The sequence below is a fragment of the Microchirus variegatus genome (genome assembly GCF_963457635.1).
Source record: "Microchirus variegatus genome assembly, chromosome: 9".
NCBI lineage: Eukaryota > Metazoa > Chordata > Actinopteri > Pleuronectiformes > Soleidae > Microchirus > Microchirus variegatus.
Genome location: NC_139810.1, coordinates 14,985,394 through 14,999,979, shown reverse-complemented (window position 1 = coordinate 14,999,979; position 14,586 = coordinate 14,985,394). Strand labels below are relative to the sequence as shown.

Here is a 14,586-nt window from a genome sequence, read left to right as displayed (position 1 = left end):
AAAAACTTGTATATTTGGGAATCACAATGCTGCACAGTAAAAAAAAAAAAAAAAAAAAAGACTCTCAGAATACAGGGACAATCATAATGCTGGAATCCTTGGATTAACCCTGACTCCTTTTCTGTGTATCAAAGTCAGTTTTCACCTTCTTAGATGATTTGCTCTAGGTTTCTTTGATGTAGAAAATCCATAATCATAACAACATATCGCTGCCATTTGAACAGTATATGGATTTATATGGCATCTCTAAATGGCTTCAGTTCTTTCAGATGTTAAACCTTTTTTTCCTTACTGTACATGTATATGAGATGAATGTTGTCCTTTTCATGCTACGTCTCATGCAAAGAAACTTGAATTAACTGGAATCATTTGATTGTATGTAACATTTCTCACATTCACCGTATTCAGTGTAGTTAGATCATATTCTGCAGCTGATATTGTAGAAAGCTCTTCATACTATGTGGTCAATGAGATGTTCATATATTGCTAACATATATTATTTATTATATCTGCCTGCCATTTGTTTTCAGTTATGATACTCTAAGTGAGTTTCAATGGCATTCTCTTTGGATAATTATGTCATTATATCGTTATATCACTAAATGTGTATTGGTTAACCCTTATGTTGTCCTTGTCCATGACCTGAACACAGCTACCTATAAAAGGCAGTTATTCATTTTCCATTCACATCAGAAGTTTGATGGCAGCAGGTTCACACGCAGTATGAAGCCATTACTTTTAGCCTTTGAATGTTGGCATCCACTTAGGTTATTATACAACAAGTAGTTTGATCAGAGAAGGAGCATTGATGTGTGTTGTTACCACAGAAAGTAAAAAAAGAAAGAAAAATAAAACATATTTTCAAATTCATCCACAGGCACAGGAACATGGAAGAATGTTTAATTTAAGTGTCAGTAACTTAATTGTAGAGTATTATCCAATATTCTGACTCATCATTCCCTTGTTCCAGGCCTGCTCAGCTGTGAGCAACATCGCCCACTTGGAAATGGACCTTCAGCGGGAATTTGATGTGTCACCCTCAACTGAGAAAGAAGGAGAACAGCTTCAGGAGCTTCCCTTTACGCCTATCCATGCCCCTGTCATCACTGTGGGGATGCACGTGCCCAGGTGAGTTCTTCCTGTTGTCTTTTTCAGACATGAACAATGTCTGTCCTCAAAGGTCAATAGGTTTTAAAATGGTATGTATAAATTATTACTACTTACTTTTTTTTTTAGGAGCTTCCATTAATAAAGAAAAGAAATCTTTGACGTACAGTATCCCTCTTTTTTTCGGAGTAACCATCATCATCATCATGCTGTTGTTAATTATTTGCATTAACTAAATTCAGTATTCTCGTCATCCCTGACACTAAAAACCACCCCTGGACCTCTGTGAGGAAAAACAGGGAAACACCACTGTTGGTGTTGGCATCAGCTGTGTAATTTGAATTCCAATAAAGAGGCCAGCTGTTGCTCAGCCTTAAGCACTGGCCAATATAATGATAGATGTTCCTGATGGTTAACCTTGAGAATCCATCAGCTGAACACTGTCTTGAGTAGAATTGAATTGTAGAAAATCTCTGTGTTAAGAATGTTCCAGTAGTTTACCTCAGACCTGTGGAACCAGCTTGATTTGATCACCTGGCCACAGATTAATTGTTTTTCGGATTAATCTTTCTGTTTCAGATTGTTTTGTGTTCTATAGCAATTTTTAAAAAATGCAATACATAAAGTAGGAGTACTTCCTATCTTCAAGCTCTTAGTATCCATCCATCCATCTTCTACCGCTTATCCGAGGTCGGGTCGCAGGGGTAGTAGCTTGAGTAGAGAATCCAAGACTTCCCTCTCCCCGGCCACATAGTCTCTCCAGCGGGTCCTGGGTCTTCCCTGGGGCCTCCTCCCAGTGGGACGTGCCCGGAACACCTCACCAGGGAGGTGTCCAGGAGGCATCCTAACCAGATGCCCGAGCCACCTCATCTGACTTCTCTCAATGCAGAGGAGCAGCGATTCTCTGACTCAGGCTCAGACTCTGAGCCTCTCCTGGGTGACCAAGCTTCTCACCCTATCTCTAAGGGAGACCTCAGACTCCCTGCGGAGAAAACTAATTTCGGCCGCTTGTATCCACAATCTCGTTCTTTTAGTCACTACCCACAGCTTGTGACCATAGGTGAGGATAGGAGCATGGATCGACTGGTAAATTGAGAGCTTCGCCTTTTGGCTCAGCTCCTTCTTCACCAAGACAGACTGGTGCAGAGTCCGCATTACTGCAGACGCAGCACCAATCTGTCTGTCGATCTCTCGCTCCATTTTTCCATCACTCTTGAACAAGACCCCGAGATACTTAAACTCCTCCACTTGGGGCAGGATCTCATCCCCGACCCAAAGACAGCACTCCACCCTTTTCCAGTTGAGGACCATGGTCTCGGATTTGGAGGTGCTGATTCTCATCCCAGCCGCTTCACACCCAGCTGCGAACCGCTCCAGTGAGAGCTGGAGATCACGGCCCGATGAGGCAAACAGGACTACATCATCTCAATTGCATCACACAGTTGACAGGAGACATTATTTAACGAAGCTACATTCAACATCCTTTTACTTGTTGCTCTTATCAGCTCTGGTATCTCCGGTCTTTCTTCACAATACGTGACTGTCTTGCTCTCTACAGAGGGATATCGATTGGCTCACTAATTGGCAGCATTTCTGCACTGTGAAGTATAGAAGTGTTGTTACTAAAAAAAAAAAAAAAAAGCTCTGAGACGATCGTTCTGTCAGCCTAGACATTCCACCTTAGCTAATGGTCTCAGCATTGTTTGTTTGTGTGAAATTTCATTTTTAAATCCAGCATTTGGATTCGATTCAGTGAAGCACCCTCAATGAAATAAGCTCCCAATTTACATGCAGCACATAATGGAGATTGGAGAGGATATCATAATGGCAGTGGAAATGCGGCCAGGTCTGCTGAGGTGCGACACAGAATGGGAATGTACACTGTGCAAATGATGGGCCCAGTAACTCAGAAACAAGGCATTGCACTAGTACAGAGAGTCATTATAAGTTAGAATAAGCAGCTGGCATCGAAACAATCCCCGAGATTGGATCCAGATGCAGCGTTGCTCAGTTCAGTGGACTGAAACATCTCTGCCTCTTCACTCACAGCCGCAATAACTTTTTTACTTTGTTTAGTACGGAATGACCCACTTCTTTGAGAAGAACAATGAAGTCTAAAGAAGTTTAATTGAAGTCACTGTGCATATCTGATTGAGGCCTTTTTGAACTAAAAAAATGATGACTTGAATATTAATTGACTGACTCAATTAAGCCGTAACTATTAGCGTTCCAGGAAGAAAGGGAAAGCATGACATTGACATAGCCGCAGCAAATTTGTTTGATCGAGGCTTCATTCTGCCACAAATGTGACGTGTGGGATCGACTGTTTACTTTACAGCCAGTCACAGGCAACGTTATACTGTATGTAATTATTATGATAAGGCCAAATATAATTTCTCCATGCTTGCACTTTAGTCAGCCATCTGTGCTCCGTGTTTATCATACCAGTGTTTGGTGTCAGTGTTGGAAATATAAGTTATGAATGTTTCCATAGTTGCAGAGAAACAGGTGGCCACTATGATTAGAGGTAAATGCCAATTAGACTAGAAGATCCTAAGGGAGCACTTTGGCACTCGTTTTCTCTCTCTCTCTTGTGATGCTGCTGCTTAACAAATATGACTGCTGTCCTCATGCTCCATAATCAGTGTTCCACTTCTTTTTTGTGACGTCCATCTGGATATTGGAATACAGGTTCAACTCGGCGGTAAAAAAAAAAAAAAGAATAATTTTGAGCCTTTCCCCCAAAGGTGAACATCTTGAGAAAGAAGGGAACGGATCCCAGATTAATTGCTCTGGATCTCAAACGATAAAACAGCATAGGGTCTCCTCTGGCTACATCACAAACAGCATTCACAAGAGTTTTTTGTTTTTCTCCTGTAGACCCTCCTCAGTCAACTCCAGGGCTTCATTGGGCTCCCTCTACTCTGCTGGCTTCCCTGAGATTGTCAGCTGTAACGGGGAGGTGGCGGAAGTTCTGGACCCCACGGAGCCAATGCCCTTTGACCCCCAGCGTGAAGAAACGGACACTCTCCAGGGCAACTTGCTGGTGTTCCAGTTCCTGGCATTTAGCAGGTGAGGCCTGCAGTGCTAGGTCATATGAATGTAACTATTGACGGATAACAGCAGCTCATGCTGGGATGTTGTGTGCAGCGTAAATTCAGGTAAAAAGATCAGTGTAGATTTGGCCTGTGTGCCTCCATGTGATTATTCACAACCCGTGTTGCTGAAAATATGATTATTTACATTTCATGTTCATACTGAAACTGAAAGAGGTCAGTTTTTGACTTTAACCATTTTACTATACACCCAACCACTTCCATTTACAGTGGCAAGAAAAACTGAGTGAAAACTTTATTGATTAATTATACTATTGCGGTTATACATGAGGAGGTGTGCTAGCTTAATGAACACACGCTAGCTTAAACCTAGCTCCAACTTAGTCAACAGTTGGCGGTCAGCACATCAAGCATCAAATAAACACACATCACATTACAAAACAAGTAACGTTAGCTTATATTAGTATTTATAATATATGATACTACTATAATATATAAAATATATATTACATATAGTATATATAATTTGCCACTTCATTTGCATGTCAAACAACTAATTAGCGATCACTAACGGATCGTTATAACCTACCTTCATCACAAACGCAGACAGGCATCAATGTAAAATGAAACTAGAAGACCGTGAACCGCTCAATATTACGTTCCCAAGGGCCCCTTAGCTGCCCTACGAGGTGTCATCACAGTCCTTTGTAGCCAAGTATGTTATACGTGTAACTCCAGTTTTTGCAATGCTTTCAACTGCATTCATAACAAACACTGTACACATTAAAACAGCACAATATGTTATAACAAATTAAACACAAACCATTATATCACTCATTCACTCTGTAGATTGTACGGTATGTAAACCTCAAGTCAAGAGTTATTGAATCTGGAGTTAAGTCAGTCTAAGCAAACTAGATGTGTCAGGCCAGCGCTACCTGGACAAATCGTCTTTAAATGTGAGAAAGATACAGCTCTGTAGCTTCTCATCCTACAATTTGTAGTCCAGAAGCTCTGGTAAAAAAGGGAACTTCGTAACAACGAACACATCCTCACAACAGTGATGCATGGTGGGCAGAGGACTATAATGTAAGGCTGTCTCTGGCTCTGGATGGCGAAACACCACTGAGGGGGAAAACAAACTCCAACATTTGTTAGCATATGTAATCAGATAATGTCGTCTGAAGTCAGTGATGCAGCAGGGCAATGACCCTAAATGTCAAAGTAATAAACGTACTGCGGAATGGCCTTAATCTAAATGTAACATAGTAAATATTGTTCTGTATCTTGATTAAAAAAATTTATATCGCCACTACAATTGCAGTCACAATATATGTACGATCAGTCGCGAATTTGGTATTTTACCCACCTCTAATTCCACCTGAACAGTTTTGATTTACAGCTACTGGAAGTACTTGTTTGAGTATATCACTGTCAAAGGAGAATTCAACCAGTTCTAAATTCAGTGGATTACTTTCCTCCCCTTTTTCAAAAAGTAGTGTGAATAAGGTGTATAAAAATAGAATAAAATAGAGTGCTGTCAAACGTTAACGCGTCAACGGCGTTTAACGGCCTCAACGTTAACGCACGGATTGTTAAAATGAGTCTTTAAAGTAAAGCTAAACCCGAGGCACACATAAGCAGTACGCTGGTTATTTGTAGCGCTGCTCTTTTCATTTAATAAACAGACTGCTCCAGTTCGACTGTAGGTGCGCTAACGGCGCTAAAAGGAGCTAATGCAGCTAACTGAGCTAACTGATAAACGGTGCCTGGACTCCAGGGTCGCGGCACGTAAACATGACGTCATGCACGTCTTTTCCGGTCAGTCGTCATGGAAACGTGTCTTGCGTTAAGCTATTGCACAGCACTAGAAGAAACACATCTAACGATCAATTCAAACAACCAGTTCACCTGCTTGCTCATGCAACTGTACCTTTAAAAAAGAATACATAGTATATCATATTTATGTATTTTGTTTGATGGCTACAGTCAAAGTCCACTGAAGTGTGGACGTGACTTTTAACTGCAGGCAATACCGCAATGCACTTAAACTTGGCATGGAGTCTTTCCTCTCATTCTTTACTCTCATGTCATGTTAATACACACACATGCACACACACACACACACACAATCACATATAAACCCATTTCCCGTCACTGGCCCATCACAAAAACCCTGAAGCCAGCATCCTCTTTGTCAGGGGCTGACAGGGGAGGGGGGGCTTCTGATGGATGGGCACAAAACACACCACTCTCTGTGTCCTATCTTGTCATCAGTACTGTCAGCAGTTTGATACACCCAATTCACATATGTCGTGTTTATCATAGACTGATCCAGCCTGCTGCCATTTCCCCGTGCAGCCGTCTCAACTCTCTAGATTTGCTTGCTGTGATGCCAAATGCTCATCTCAGTGCTGTGTGAATAGATCTGCTTTCACTTTTACATCTAAAGCCTTCCCTGTGCGTTAACCTCAAGGCTGCTGTGGACTGAAGAAACTTGTTGATTTAAATAGCCAATAATAGGAGAATATTTCCTATATCGTATTCATGAGTAATTTGTGTCACAGATGTAAACTTCCCCTTACCTATTATATCAACATTTAGAGTTTCCACTTTGTATTTTGTACACTCAACAAAAATATAAACGCACAAAGAAAAACTTGTAGTTATTGTTATGTGACAGAACAGAGTAACTATCCAAAAATAACAGTACAATTTTATCAATAATGTGGCTTTAATTAGCGAACATTAAGGTCAATTTCAAAACAAAAGTCCTGGAGTAATGGCAGGAAGAACACAATGGGGGTCGATGATCCAAGTTCACAAACTTCAATAACGTGTGTCCACCATTAGCCTCACGCAAATCGGTACACCAGCGACGCATGGACATCACCAGGTTGTCGATCGTGGCCTGGAATGATTGTGGAATGATGCACATTCAGTTGTATTGTCACAGCTGTAACGCTCAACACAGCACTCCGCATGCCAATGGCACACACTTTTAGGACGTCCTGCCTAAAATCAGGGCGCCTAATTTCTTAATATTTTCAGTACAGGGCGCCCGGACGCCCTGCTGTCTAAAAGCCTGTAATCTCTGGTGTCTCCATATCCATCTCCATTTACCTCCTTCGCACCGTCAGCTACGTCACTCAAATTGATCTCCATGACAACAGTGCCCAGGCAAGCACACACACAAGCAACAGCATGCAAACACATCACTTAAACGGATCAGAACTTTACACACGGGCAAACACGGCATGGGTAACGCAGAAAAGCGCAATACTATAGTCAAGTAAAGTAGTGTAGTTACCGATATTTTTAGAGTAATGCGTTACTTTACTTCGTTACCCAAAAAAGTAATCCTTACTGTAGTCCGTTACTTTGTAACTCGTTACCCCCAACACTGTCCATGACTCTCGTGAGTTGAAATACTCAATCTGAGATTGTAGTCAATAGGAGTGGCCAAGTGACAATGGACTACTGGGTTTGAGCAAAACAAATCATTCCATAAACAAATGCATCAAGAATCTGAGCAAATGTCATGACATTCTATTTTTCTTCACCATTTCAAGTTTGTGCGTTTATATATTTGTTGAGTATAGATATGTAGAGTTTGCTGCTAGTGTTGGCAACTCTTTCTGTTGATATACTTTCAAAGTTGTTATGTAATGTCAGTGTACTTTAGTCGCACTCATCCCAAGGGACGTTGGTAACAATGCAAGTACTTGAAATGTTGTTCGAGGCCAAAAAACATTTAAAAAAAAAAAAAAACGATTAGTGCAGCAGCTGTCTCTTTCCTTCTAAAGGTTATTGGTAAGTCATAAAAATGTCAGATATGAGTGAAACATTATGTGAAACCTCAGGTTATGTCTCTTAGAGTGACACGTTGTTTCTTTGTCATTGGTTTTTCTAATTAATGGCATTGAATGTTGCAGCCTCTGAAATTAAATGGTAAACTGTCTGTATTTATACGTCCCTTTTCTAGTCTTGATGACCATTCTCAGCTGTTTTACACTACAGTTTTTGCCATTCACACAGTGCATCTACTCTATGTGTAGACCATTTTCTATCTCTCATCTTTCAAACCCATTCACACACTGCCAGCACAGCCACCAGGAGCAACGCGGGGTTAATTGTCTTGCCCAAGGACACTTTGGCATGTAGATTAGCAGAGCCGGGAATCGAACACACAACCTTGGAGTTGAAAAACGACCGAGCTGAATTGAACTTGTCATCTGAGTGAATCACCAGTATTAAAACAGAATAAAACCAGAGCCATGAGCAGTTATAAACAAAACCAGAGATGAACCAAATGATTCCATAAAAGCTGATGGAAATCTTCCATCATAGTTCATGCTCCTTCATTCATTCCATCACTCCTGAACCTGCTGTACTGCTGTGAGTGTGCACATCATGGGAAGAGTGTTTGTAAAGGCATGTTCTTTTTTTTTTTTTTTTAACCTCTTGAACACAATTATCACTGTCTTTATTTCTTTATTTTCAGTGCAATTATTTGTTTTTTTCTGCAGGCAAGTTTGTCGTAAGAAACCTAGTTGTGTTATAAGTTTACAACAACAAATATTTGAAGCCTCTGGGTACAACACTATATTGTATTACCAACAATGGAAACAGTGAAACAAAATAGATATTTTTTTATGAGAAAGCCTGGAATTTTACTTCTTTTCTTTTGTCACACTTATATGGGATCTTATTTGATGTTATTTGGTCACCTGAAGGCAATCACGAGTGTAATCCAAAACCACAAAATCATGACATTAAGTGTATATTGTGTGGCTGGCTGTAGTGTGGGGTTGAGGTTGCCTCATAATTATGACAAAAAGGTATGGCTGGCAATGTTTAGGCAGCAGCAGCAGCAGTTGCACACAAGCAGGCTGGGAGCCTGTGGATAGGCGGCGTAATTTCTAGCTCTCACCCAGGCGCCATAATTATCAATCTTGTCTGTTTACAGAATGAATATTAATGTCGGCTCCCCTGTGAAGATGGATCGCAGTAGCATCTTTAACAGTGGAATTTCATAACGTGTGATTGAACGGGAGGTCACACACACACACTGCTCTTATTAGAGTCAGCTTTGAAATCTCCAGCTCTGATGGCCTTATCCATGGTCCTGGGTAGCCTCACTGCTCTCCCTATTTGCTGATTGCTGTGCTTACTATATTCATAAGTTACAAAACAAAATTTGCTAATCGCACTTAACCCTTTAACACCGAAGCCTCAAAATGTCCGTCTGGCCTTTTTTTGTGTGTGTGCTTATTTTAACCATAAAAAGTGCCAGAAAATGTATTGTGAGTAAGTACTTTTGCTTATTTTTCCAGAATAACTTTCATTATCTGGCAGTTAAAATAGTGTATTAACAATTTAAACTTCAGAAAACCAGAAAATGCATACATTTGAACAGATAACATATATTTGTCTCAATGTCCAAAAACAGGCCAAGAAATGGAAACTCAGGCGTTTTTCTTGCTGGTTTGCTGGCTTCTTGCAACAGCCCGAGTGAAATAATTATAACCACATATTGGTTTTGACCTGCAACTTCTCAGCTTTCAGAAACCGGTGCAATTTTTTCCAATGGCACAAAACGTTGCATAATTGCAGTAATGCAAAGTGCGCTTGCACAAACACTCAGTGTTAAAGGGTTAATTCAGTGAATTCAGGGCTCACGGGTTCGCTGGGACTGTTTGAGGGCCAGTTTCAAATGTGTGTGTGTAGATGTGATGGCTCTAAACCATCATTGTGAGGCCATTTTGGCCAGTCCTTATAACCTGTAATGGCTTTCAGGCTAGTCTAGGAGGCACTAAAATCAAACATCCACAATATGGATGAACCGATAGGATACTCGATGTGGGAATTGGTCTGGTACTGGCCAAAAATCCCTTTAGACCAGATCTCAGAAAAGAAAATGTCAAATCTGATACAGTCCATAAACCCCGCGTGTGATGCCTCTACCAAACACAGGCAACATGCTGAGAGATGTCTGAAACCAGCATCTTGTGACAAGAGTGTGTGTGAGGCTGCAAATGTCTGCAATGGAGCATTTTGCATTTGGTTGCGATGTTGGTATCACATTGGACACAAAGTGGTATCGAGTCGTCCCTAATCCACAGGTGTCCGATTGGCATCAATATCCCAGCTCTTGAGTAAGTGTTGGTGTCTGAGTTGAGTTAGGTGGTGTGTGTGTATATCTATGTGTGATACACGTGATCCACTGAATCAAAGTTGTAGTCTTCATACCCTGTAATGAGCAATACCAGTTATCAATATATGTATATATGTTTTCGCCGGAGTTTGTTTGTCTGTCTGTCTGTCTGTTAGCCACATAACTCGTAAAGTCGTAGACGGATTTGGATTACATTTTCAGGGAATGTCCTGGGACCAGGAACAAGTGATTAAATTTTGGGCTTATCACTATTTTTATCGCTACTTTGTGGGGGGGTTGAGCTACCTTGGCAGAGGTCTGCACTCTCCGAGTGCTTCTAGTTATCACTTTTATGTTGTGATTTACTGTATCCCTTTAATTTGTAACCCAGAATTTGATTAAAGGATTTTCACTTTTAAGTAGCTGTGAAGCCAAATTACTAGCACTGGTTGGACATAAAATATTACATTCATATTTGATTTTCTTTCCTTTAATTGTTTGAGATACAGTAAAACATTATTTGAAATGTGATTTACTCCTGGTTGTAATGGCACATTTTAAAATATTAACTCTAATGTACATACTGCATCATTCCTCTTACAGGTTTTATAAGTAGGTATTGCAGCATTATTTTTAATTTTTATTTATTGTGTTTATTTATTATTTTCTGAATAATAATTGACCCCGTCTTTTGGCAGAATACCTGGAGCGGGTGTTGGTCCCGATTGGCCAGACAACATCCACTTCACCTTCCAGTTCTATCGCTTCCCACCAGTGACATCGCAGCAGCTCAAACTTCTCACCAGTGACAAAGCCCAACACAAAAGCAGCAGTCCACTTCCCTGTGTCCTCACCTCGCTCAACAAAGACGGCACTGTCAATTCTGGTAAGAATTCTTTATGTCTCCCTCCATCAACCAAGTAAATATTAAATATTTATGGTGAATGAAAGATAAATTGCGGGATTAGCCGCTGGGATCCAGTCATATTCGTACCACGTGCAGCAACAGTGTGTTGTCAGTTCATTGTTTCAGAGTCGCGAGCATGAACTGCATGCTGATCGGTGCATTGATGTCCCTCCCACAACTTTATATACATTACAAAACAGTGTTCAAGCCTCATGTTTATTTGTATGCTCTCCGGGTTAACATTGCTCAATCAGTGCCCACGAACTTCAAACTTGTTCTCATGATGCTCCGCGATGTTCTGTGACGCAGAGGCACTTCTCTCTCAGTCAGGCAAGCGGCGTGCTGATTGATGTCAAGTCCATTCATGTAGCAACTAATGAAATGGAAGAGATATTACAGCTTCTGACAGAGCGTGATATTGAACACACAAACAACGCCTCTCCCATTCCTAAGCCTACCCATATTCTCTAGTCCCTAGACACACACTCCAGTCTACCCCCATCAATATTTCCTCTGCCTGTCTCCGCATCTCTCTCGGTCTATATTACCCATGGTGCACATTTACACCAGGCCCTCCTACACACACATACACATCCATCCTTATATTATGAGGATACGACCTATACCACTTTATTCCTGATATCTGCCATTAACTCCTTATTTGAAGGATTAATGCTAATGTAGACAATAATCTGTGTCTCTTATTATTTAAGTGTTTCTGCTGCTTCTATAACGTCAGTGATGCATGCAACAGAAACAACTTGATAGTACATGACAAAAAGTGCAGTAAGTGGATTCAGGCTAAATTGTGCCATGGAATTAAATCCTTTTTTCTTGTTGTTGCTTTTGTTCCTGTAAAACCAATAAAAGCCCAATTTTGTTTAGATTTGTAAATTATCTGCAGTTGTCCTCCAAATTAAGTCTCCAGTACTGTATATCAGATTGCAAACAAGGCTGCACAAACAACTAGACAAAACAACTGGAAATTAAATCTAATTTTGTTTTATATTACATATTAGTTGTAATATAGTATAGTAATATAAGATGAAGAGGCATATGGGGGAAACTTAATTTACTTTTTATTTATATTTATATTATATTTATAAGGTAAAGTATACAGGAACAACTAACTTCTCATGAAAACTCGTATCACTTCTGTTTAATACTTCACAGAGATGCTGTTGACACAATTTAAAAGTGAAACTGTGAAAGTTTTGAAGACAAAATAATCGTCTTTTTTCTTCTTAGAAGTCAGACTTTGAACACACCAGCAATTAGCTGCAACTTGGCTTAATTTAGTACACTTGTCACTTTAGCTTTATTTGAAGAGAGAAGAGAGCAGGGGGCGAACCAAGACAGCACCAGAGTTAAATAAGATTTTACCGAGTGTAAGATCAATATACACAGTGTGTATGTGGAAGTAAACACTGGTACTGTGGTAGAGAAACTACAGTAATGTGAGACAAGTATGGACAAACACTGAAGAATAAACACATCCAGTTCTTTGTGAGGGCCATAAACTCTTTAGACTACACTTCAACTCAATAGTCATAAGTGGACTGTTTGTACTTAACAAAGCACGTCAAGCTTTCTCTCATTAAACTCTGGAACTACTGTATTTGCATCACATCAATTTTAATATTCATCCTCTGCCTGTTAGACTTTAACATTGTCTATAATTTAAACAGGATTCCAATTATATGTGCAGACAATTATACGTACTTGTTTAACCTTTTGTAAAGGATTTGCAGTTACAATACAGTGAGAAATATTGCCATATTTTACATAGAATGACTGAGGCAGTTCATTTAATTTCCTTTCATTTCCGATAACTCTATTGTAGTCATCCTACACTCCCTTATTCGTACAAATGAATGTAAATGTAAAACACTGAACATTGGCTGTGGTTCAAGTGATCTATAAGGACAAGAATAACTCAAATATTGTCTAAGATCAATTACGGACTGACTACTCTCATCAGTCAGTCAGTGTGTATGTGCGAGAGTGTGTGCAAGTATGTGTGTAAGAGACATAGACAGAGTTTGAGAGAGTCTGACTTTCGGCTTCAAAGCTGCTTCAGTTTCCCAGCGTTGTGACTGTGTCCTGCTGGGTGGATTCCTAAACCCTGCTTCAAGCTGTGGGTGGACAAACCCTTTCATGTCTCTTCATGCACTCATTAGAATTAGTTTCAGTCTCACTATCGAGTCAGTTTTACAGCAACATTTGATCAGATTTTTACGGCACAATATGGCTGCAAAAGAGGAACATCTCTGAGATCTGATCCCTCTTCACATTCATTCGGGATGATGATGTGCCTGTTTCACAGACATGAAATCGACGATGTGCTCAGGAAGTTTACAATGAAAACTTCACAGTAAAATATACCAACTTAATTTCACTGACCTGATGGATGCTGTAATTTAGAAGAGGTGTAATTCAGCAATGTTTATTTTGGGGTCTCAAACATTCAAATTTGCCAATGCAGCCTTTAAAAGGGTCATATTATACCCTATTTCTCAAAGTTAAACAAGTTCCCTGGTGTCCTAATGAACATGTCTGTGACACGCTTTGGTCAAAATACCATACGCTCGGTTTAGTAGTATCTCTTTAGGTCCACCTTAAAAAAAAAAAGCAAAACAAAACTTAAGGGACAGGAAATGAAATCAGCCACAGAGGCTACTGGCAGCTAACAGCAGTTAGCATTTGGAAAAGTGATCATTTGCAGGCTCGAACAGGCACATTGCTGTCGTATCCACTGGACAGATAAACCCTCTGAGGCTAGAAGTTTGTGTAGGACTCTGTGCTGCACTGTGGAGCCAAGAATCGAACTTTTCACGGACTTACGGTTTTTTGGATACTTTTGCCATTGCCAGTACTCTCACGTGTGTTAATTCCAGGAATTTAGCGCATTGTGACGTCCCAGTGAGTACGAAAATCAACATTGCGTGTTTTATCTCCTGTACTTAGACTGAGGAGGACCACGAAAACATGAGTGAGTCATCTTTTTTCACACTTGGCCGAGTCCCGAATATAAGGATTTAAATGATTAAAAAGTTGATTGTGCATAATATGCCCCCTTTAACTTTCATCAATGGAGTCATAATCTTAATTGAAATCAATAAAGTTTGTATGACTAAACCGCACGGACCTATCACTGGCTGTAGTTTTCATGGTGAGCCAAGGCAAAGTAGATATTAGACGGGAACATTAGGATGTCAGACTAAACTGCCCCACAGAATAGAGGCTGTCTGCTTGGCAGTGAGTCAGGATATCGGCACTGAACATAAGTTAACCTCGTCTACAACCTCAAACAGATTACATATCATAAAACTGATTTTCAGTGTGAGTCACACCCTGCA

At 40.2% G+C, this 14,586-nt stretch overlaps 1 protein-coding gene across 1 annotated transcript in view; it reads left to right on the top strand.

The window, feature by feature from the left end:
* The window catches only part of nphp4 (nephronophthisis 4), a gene marked incomplete at both ends in the record, with an annotated part of 153,099 nt that overhangs the window by 93,433 nt on the left and 45,080 nt on the right, over positions 1–14,586 (top strand). The window contains 3 exons of the mRNA XM_083895597.1: positions 971–1,128; positions 3,988–4,179; positions 11,019–11,206. Of these exons, the coding sequence (XP_083751723.1) occupies positions 971–1,128; positions 3,988–4,179; positions 11,019–11,206 (538 nt within the window). The remainder of the gene's footprint in view (positions 1–970; positions 1,129–3,987; positions 4,180–11,018; positions 11,207–14,586) is intronic.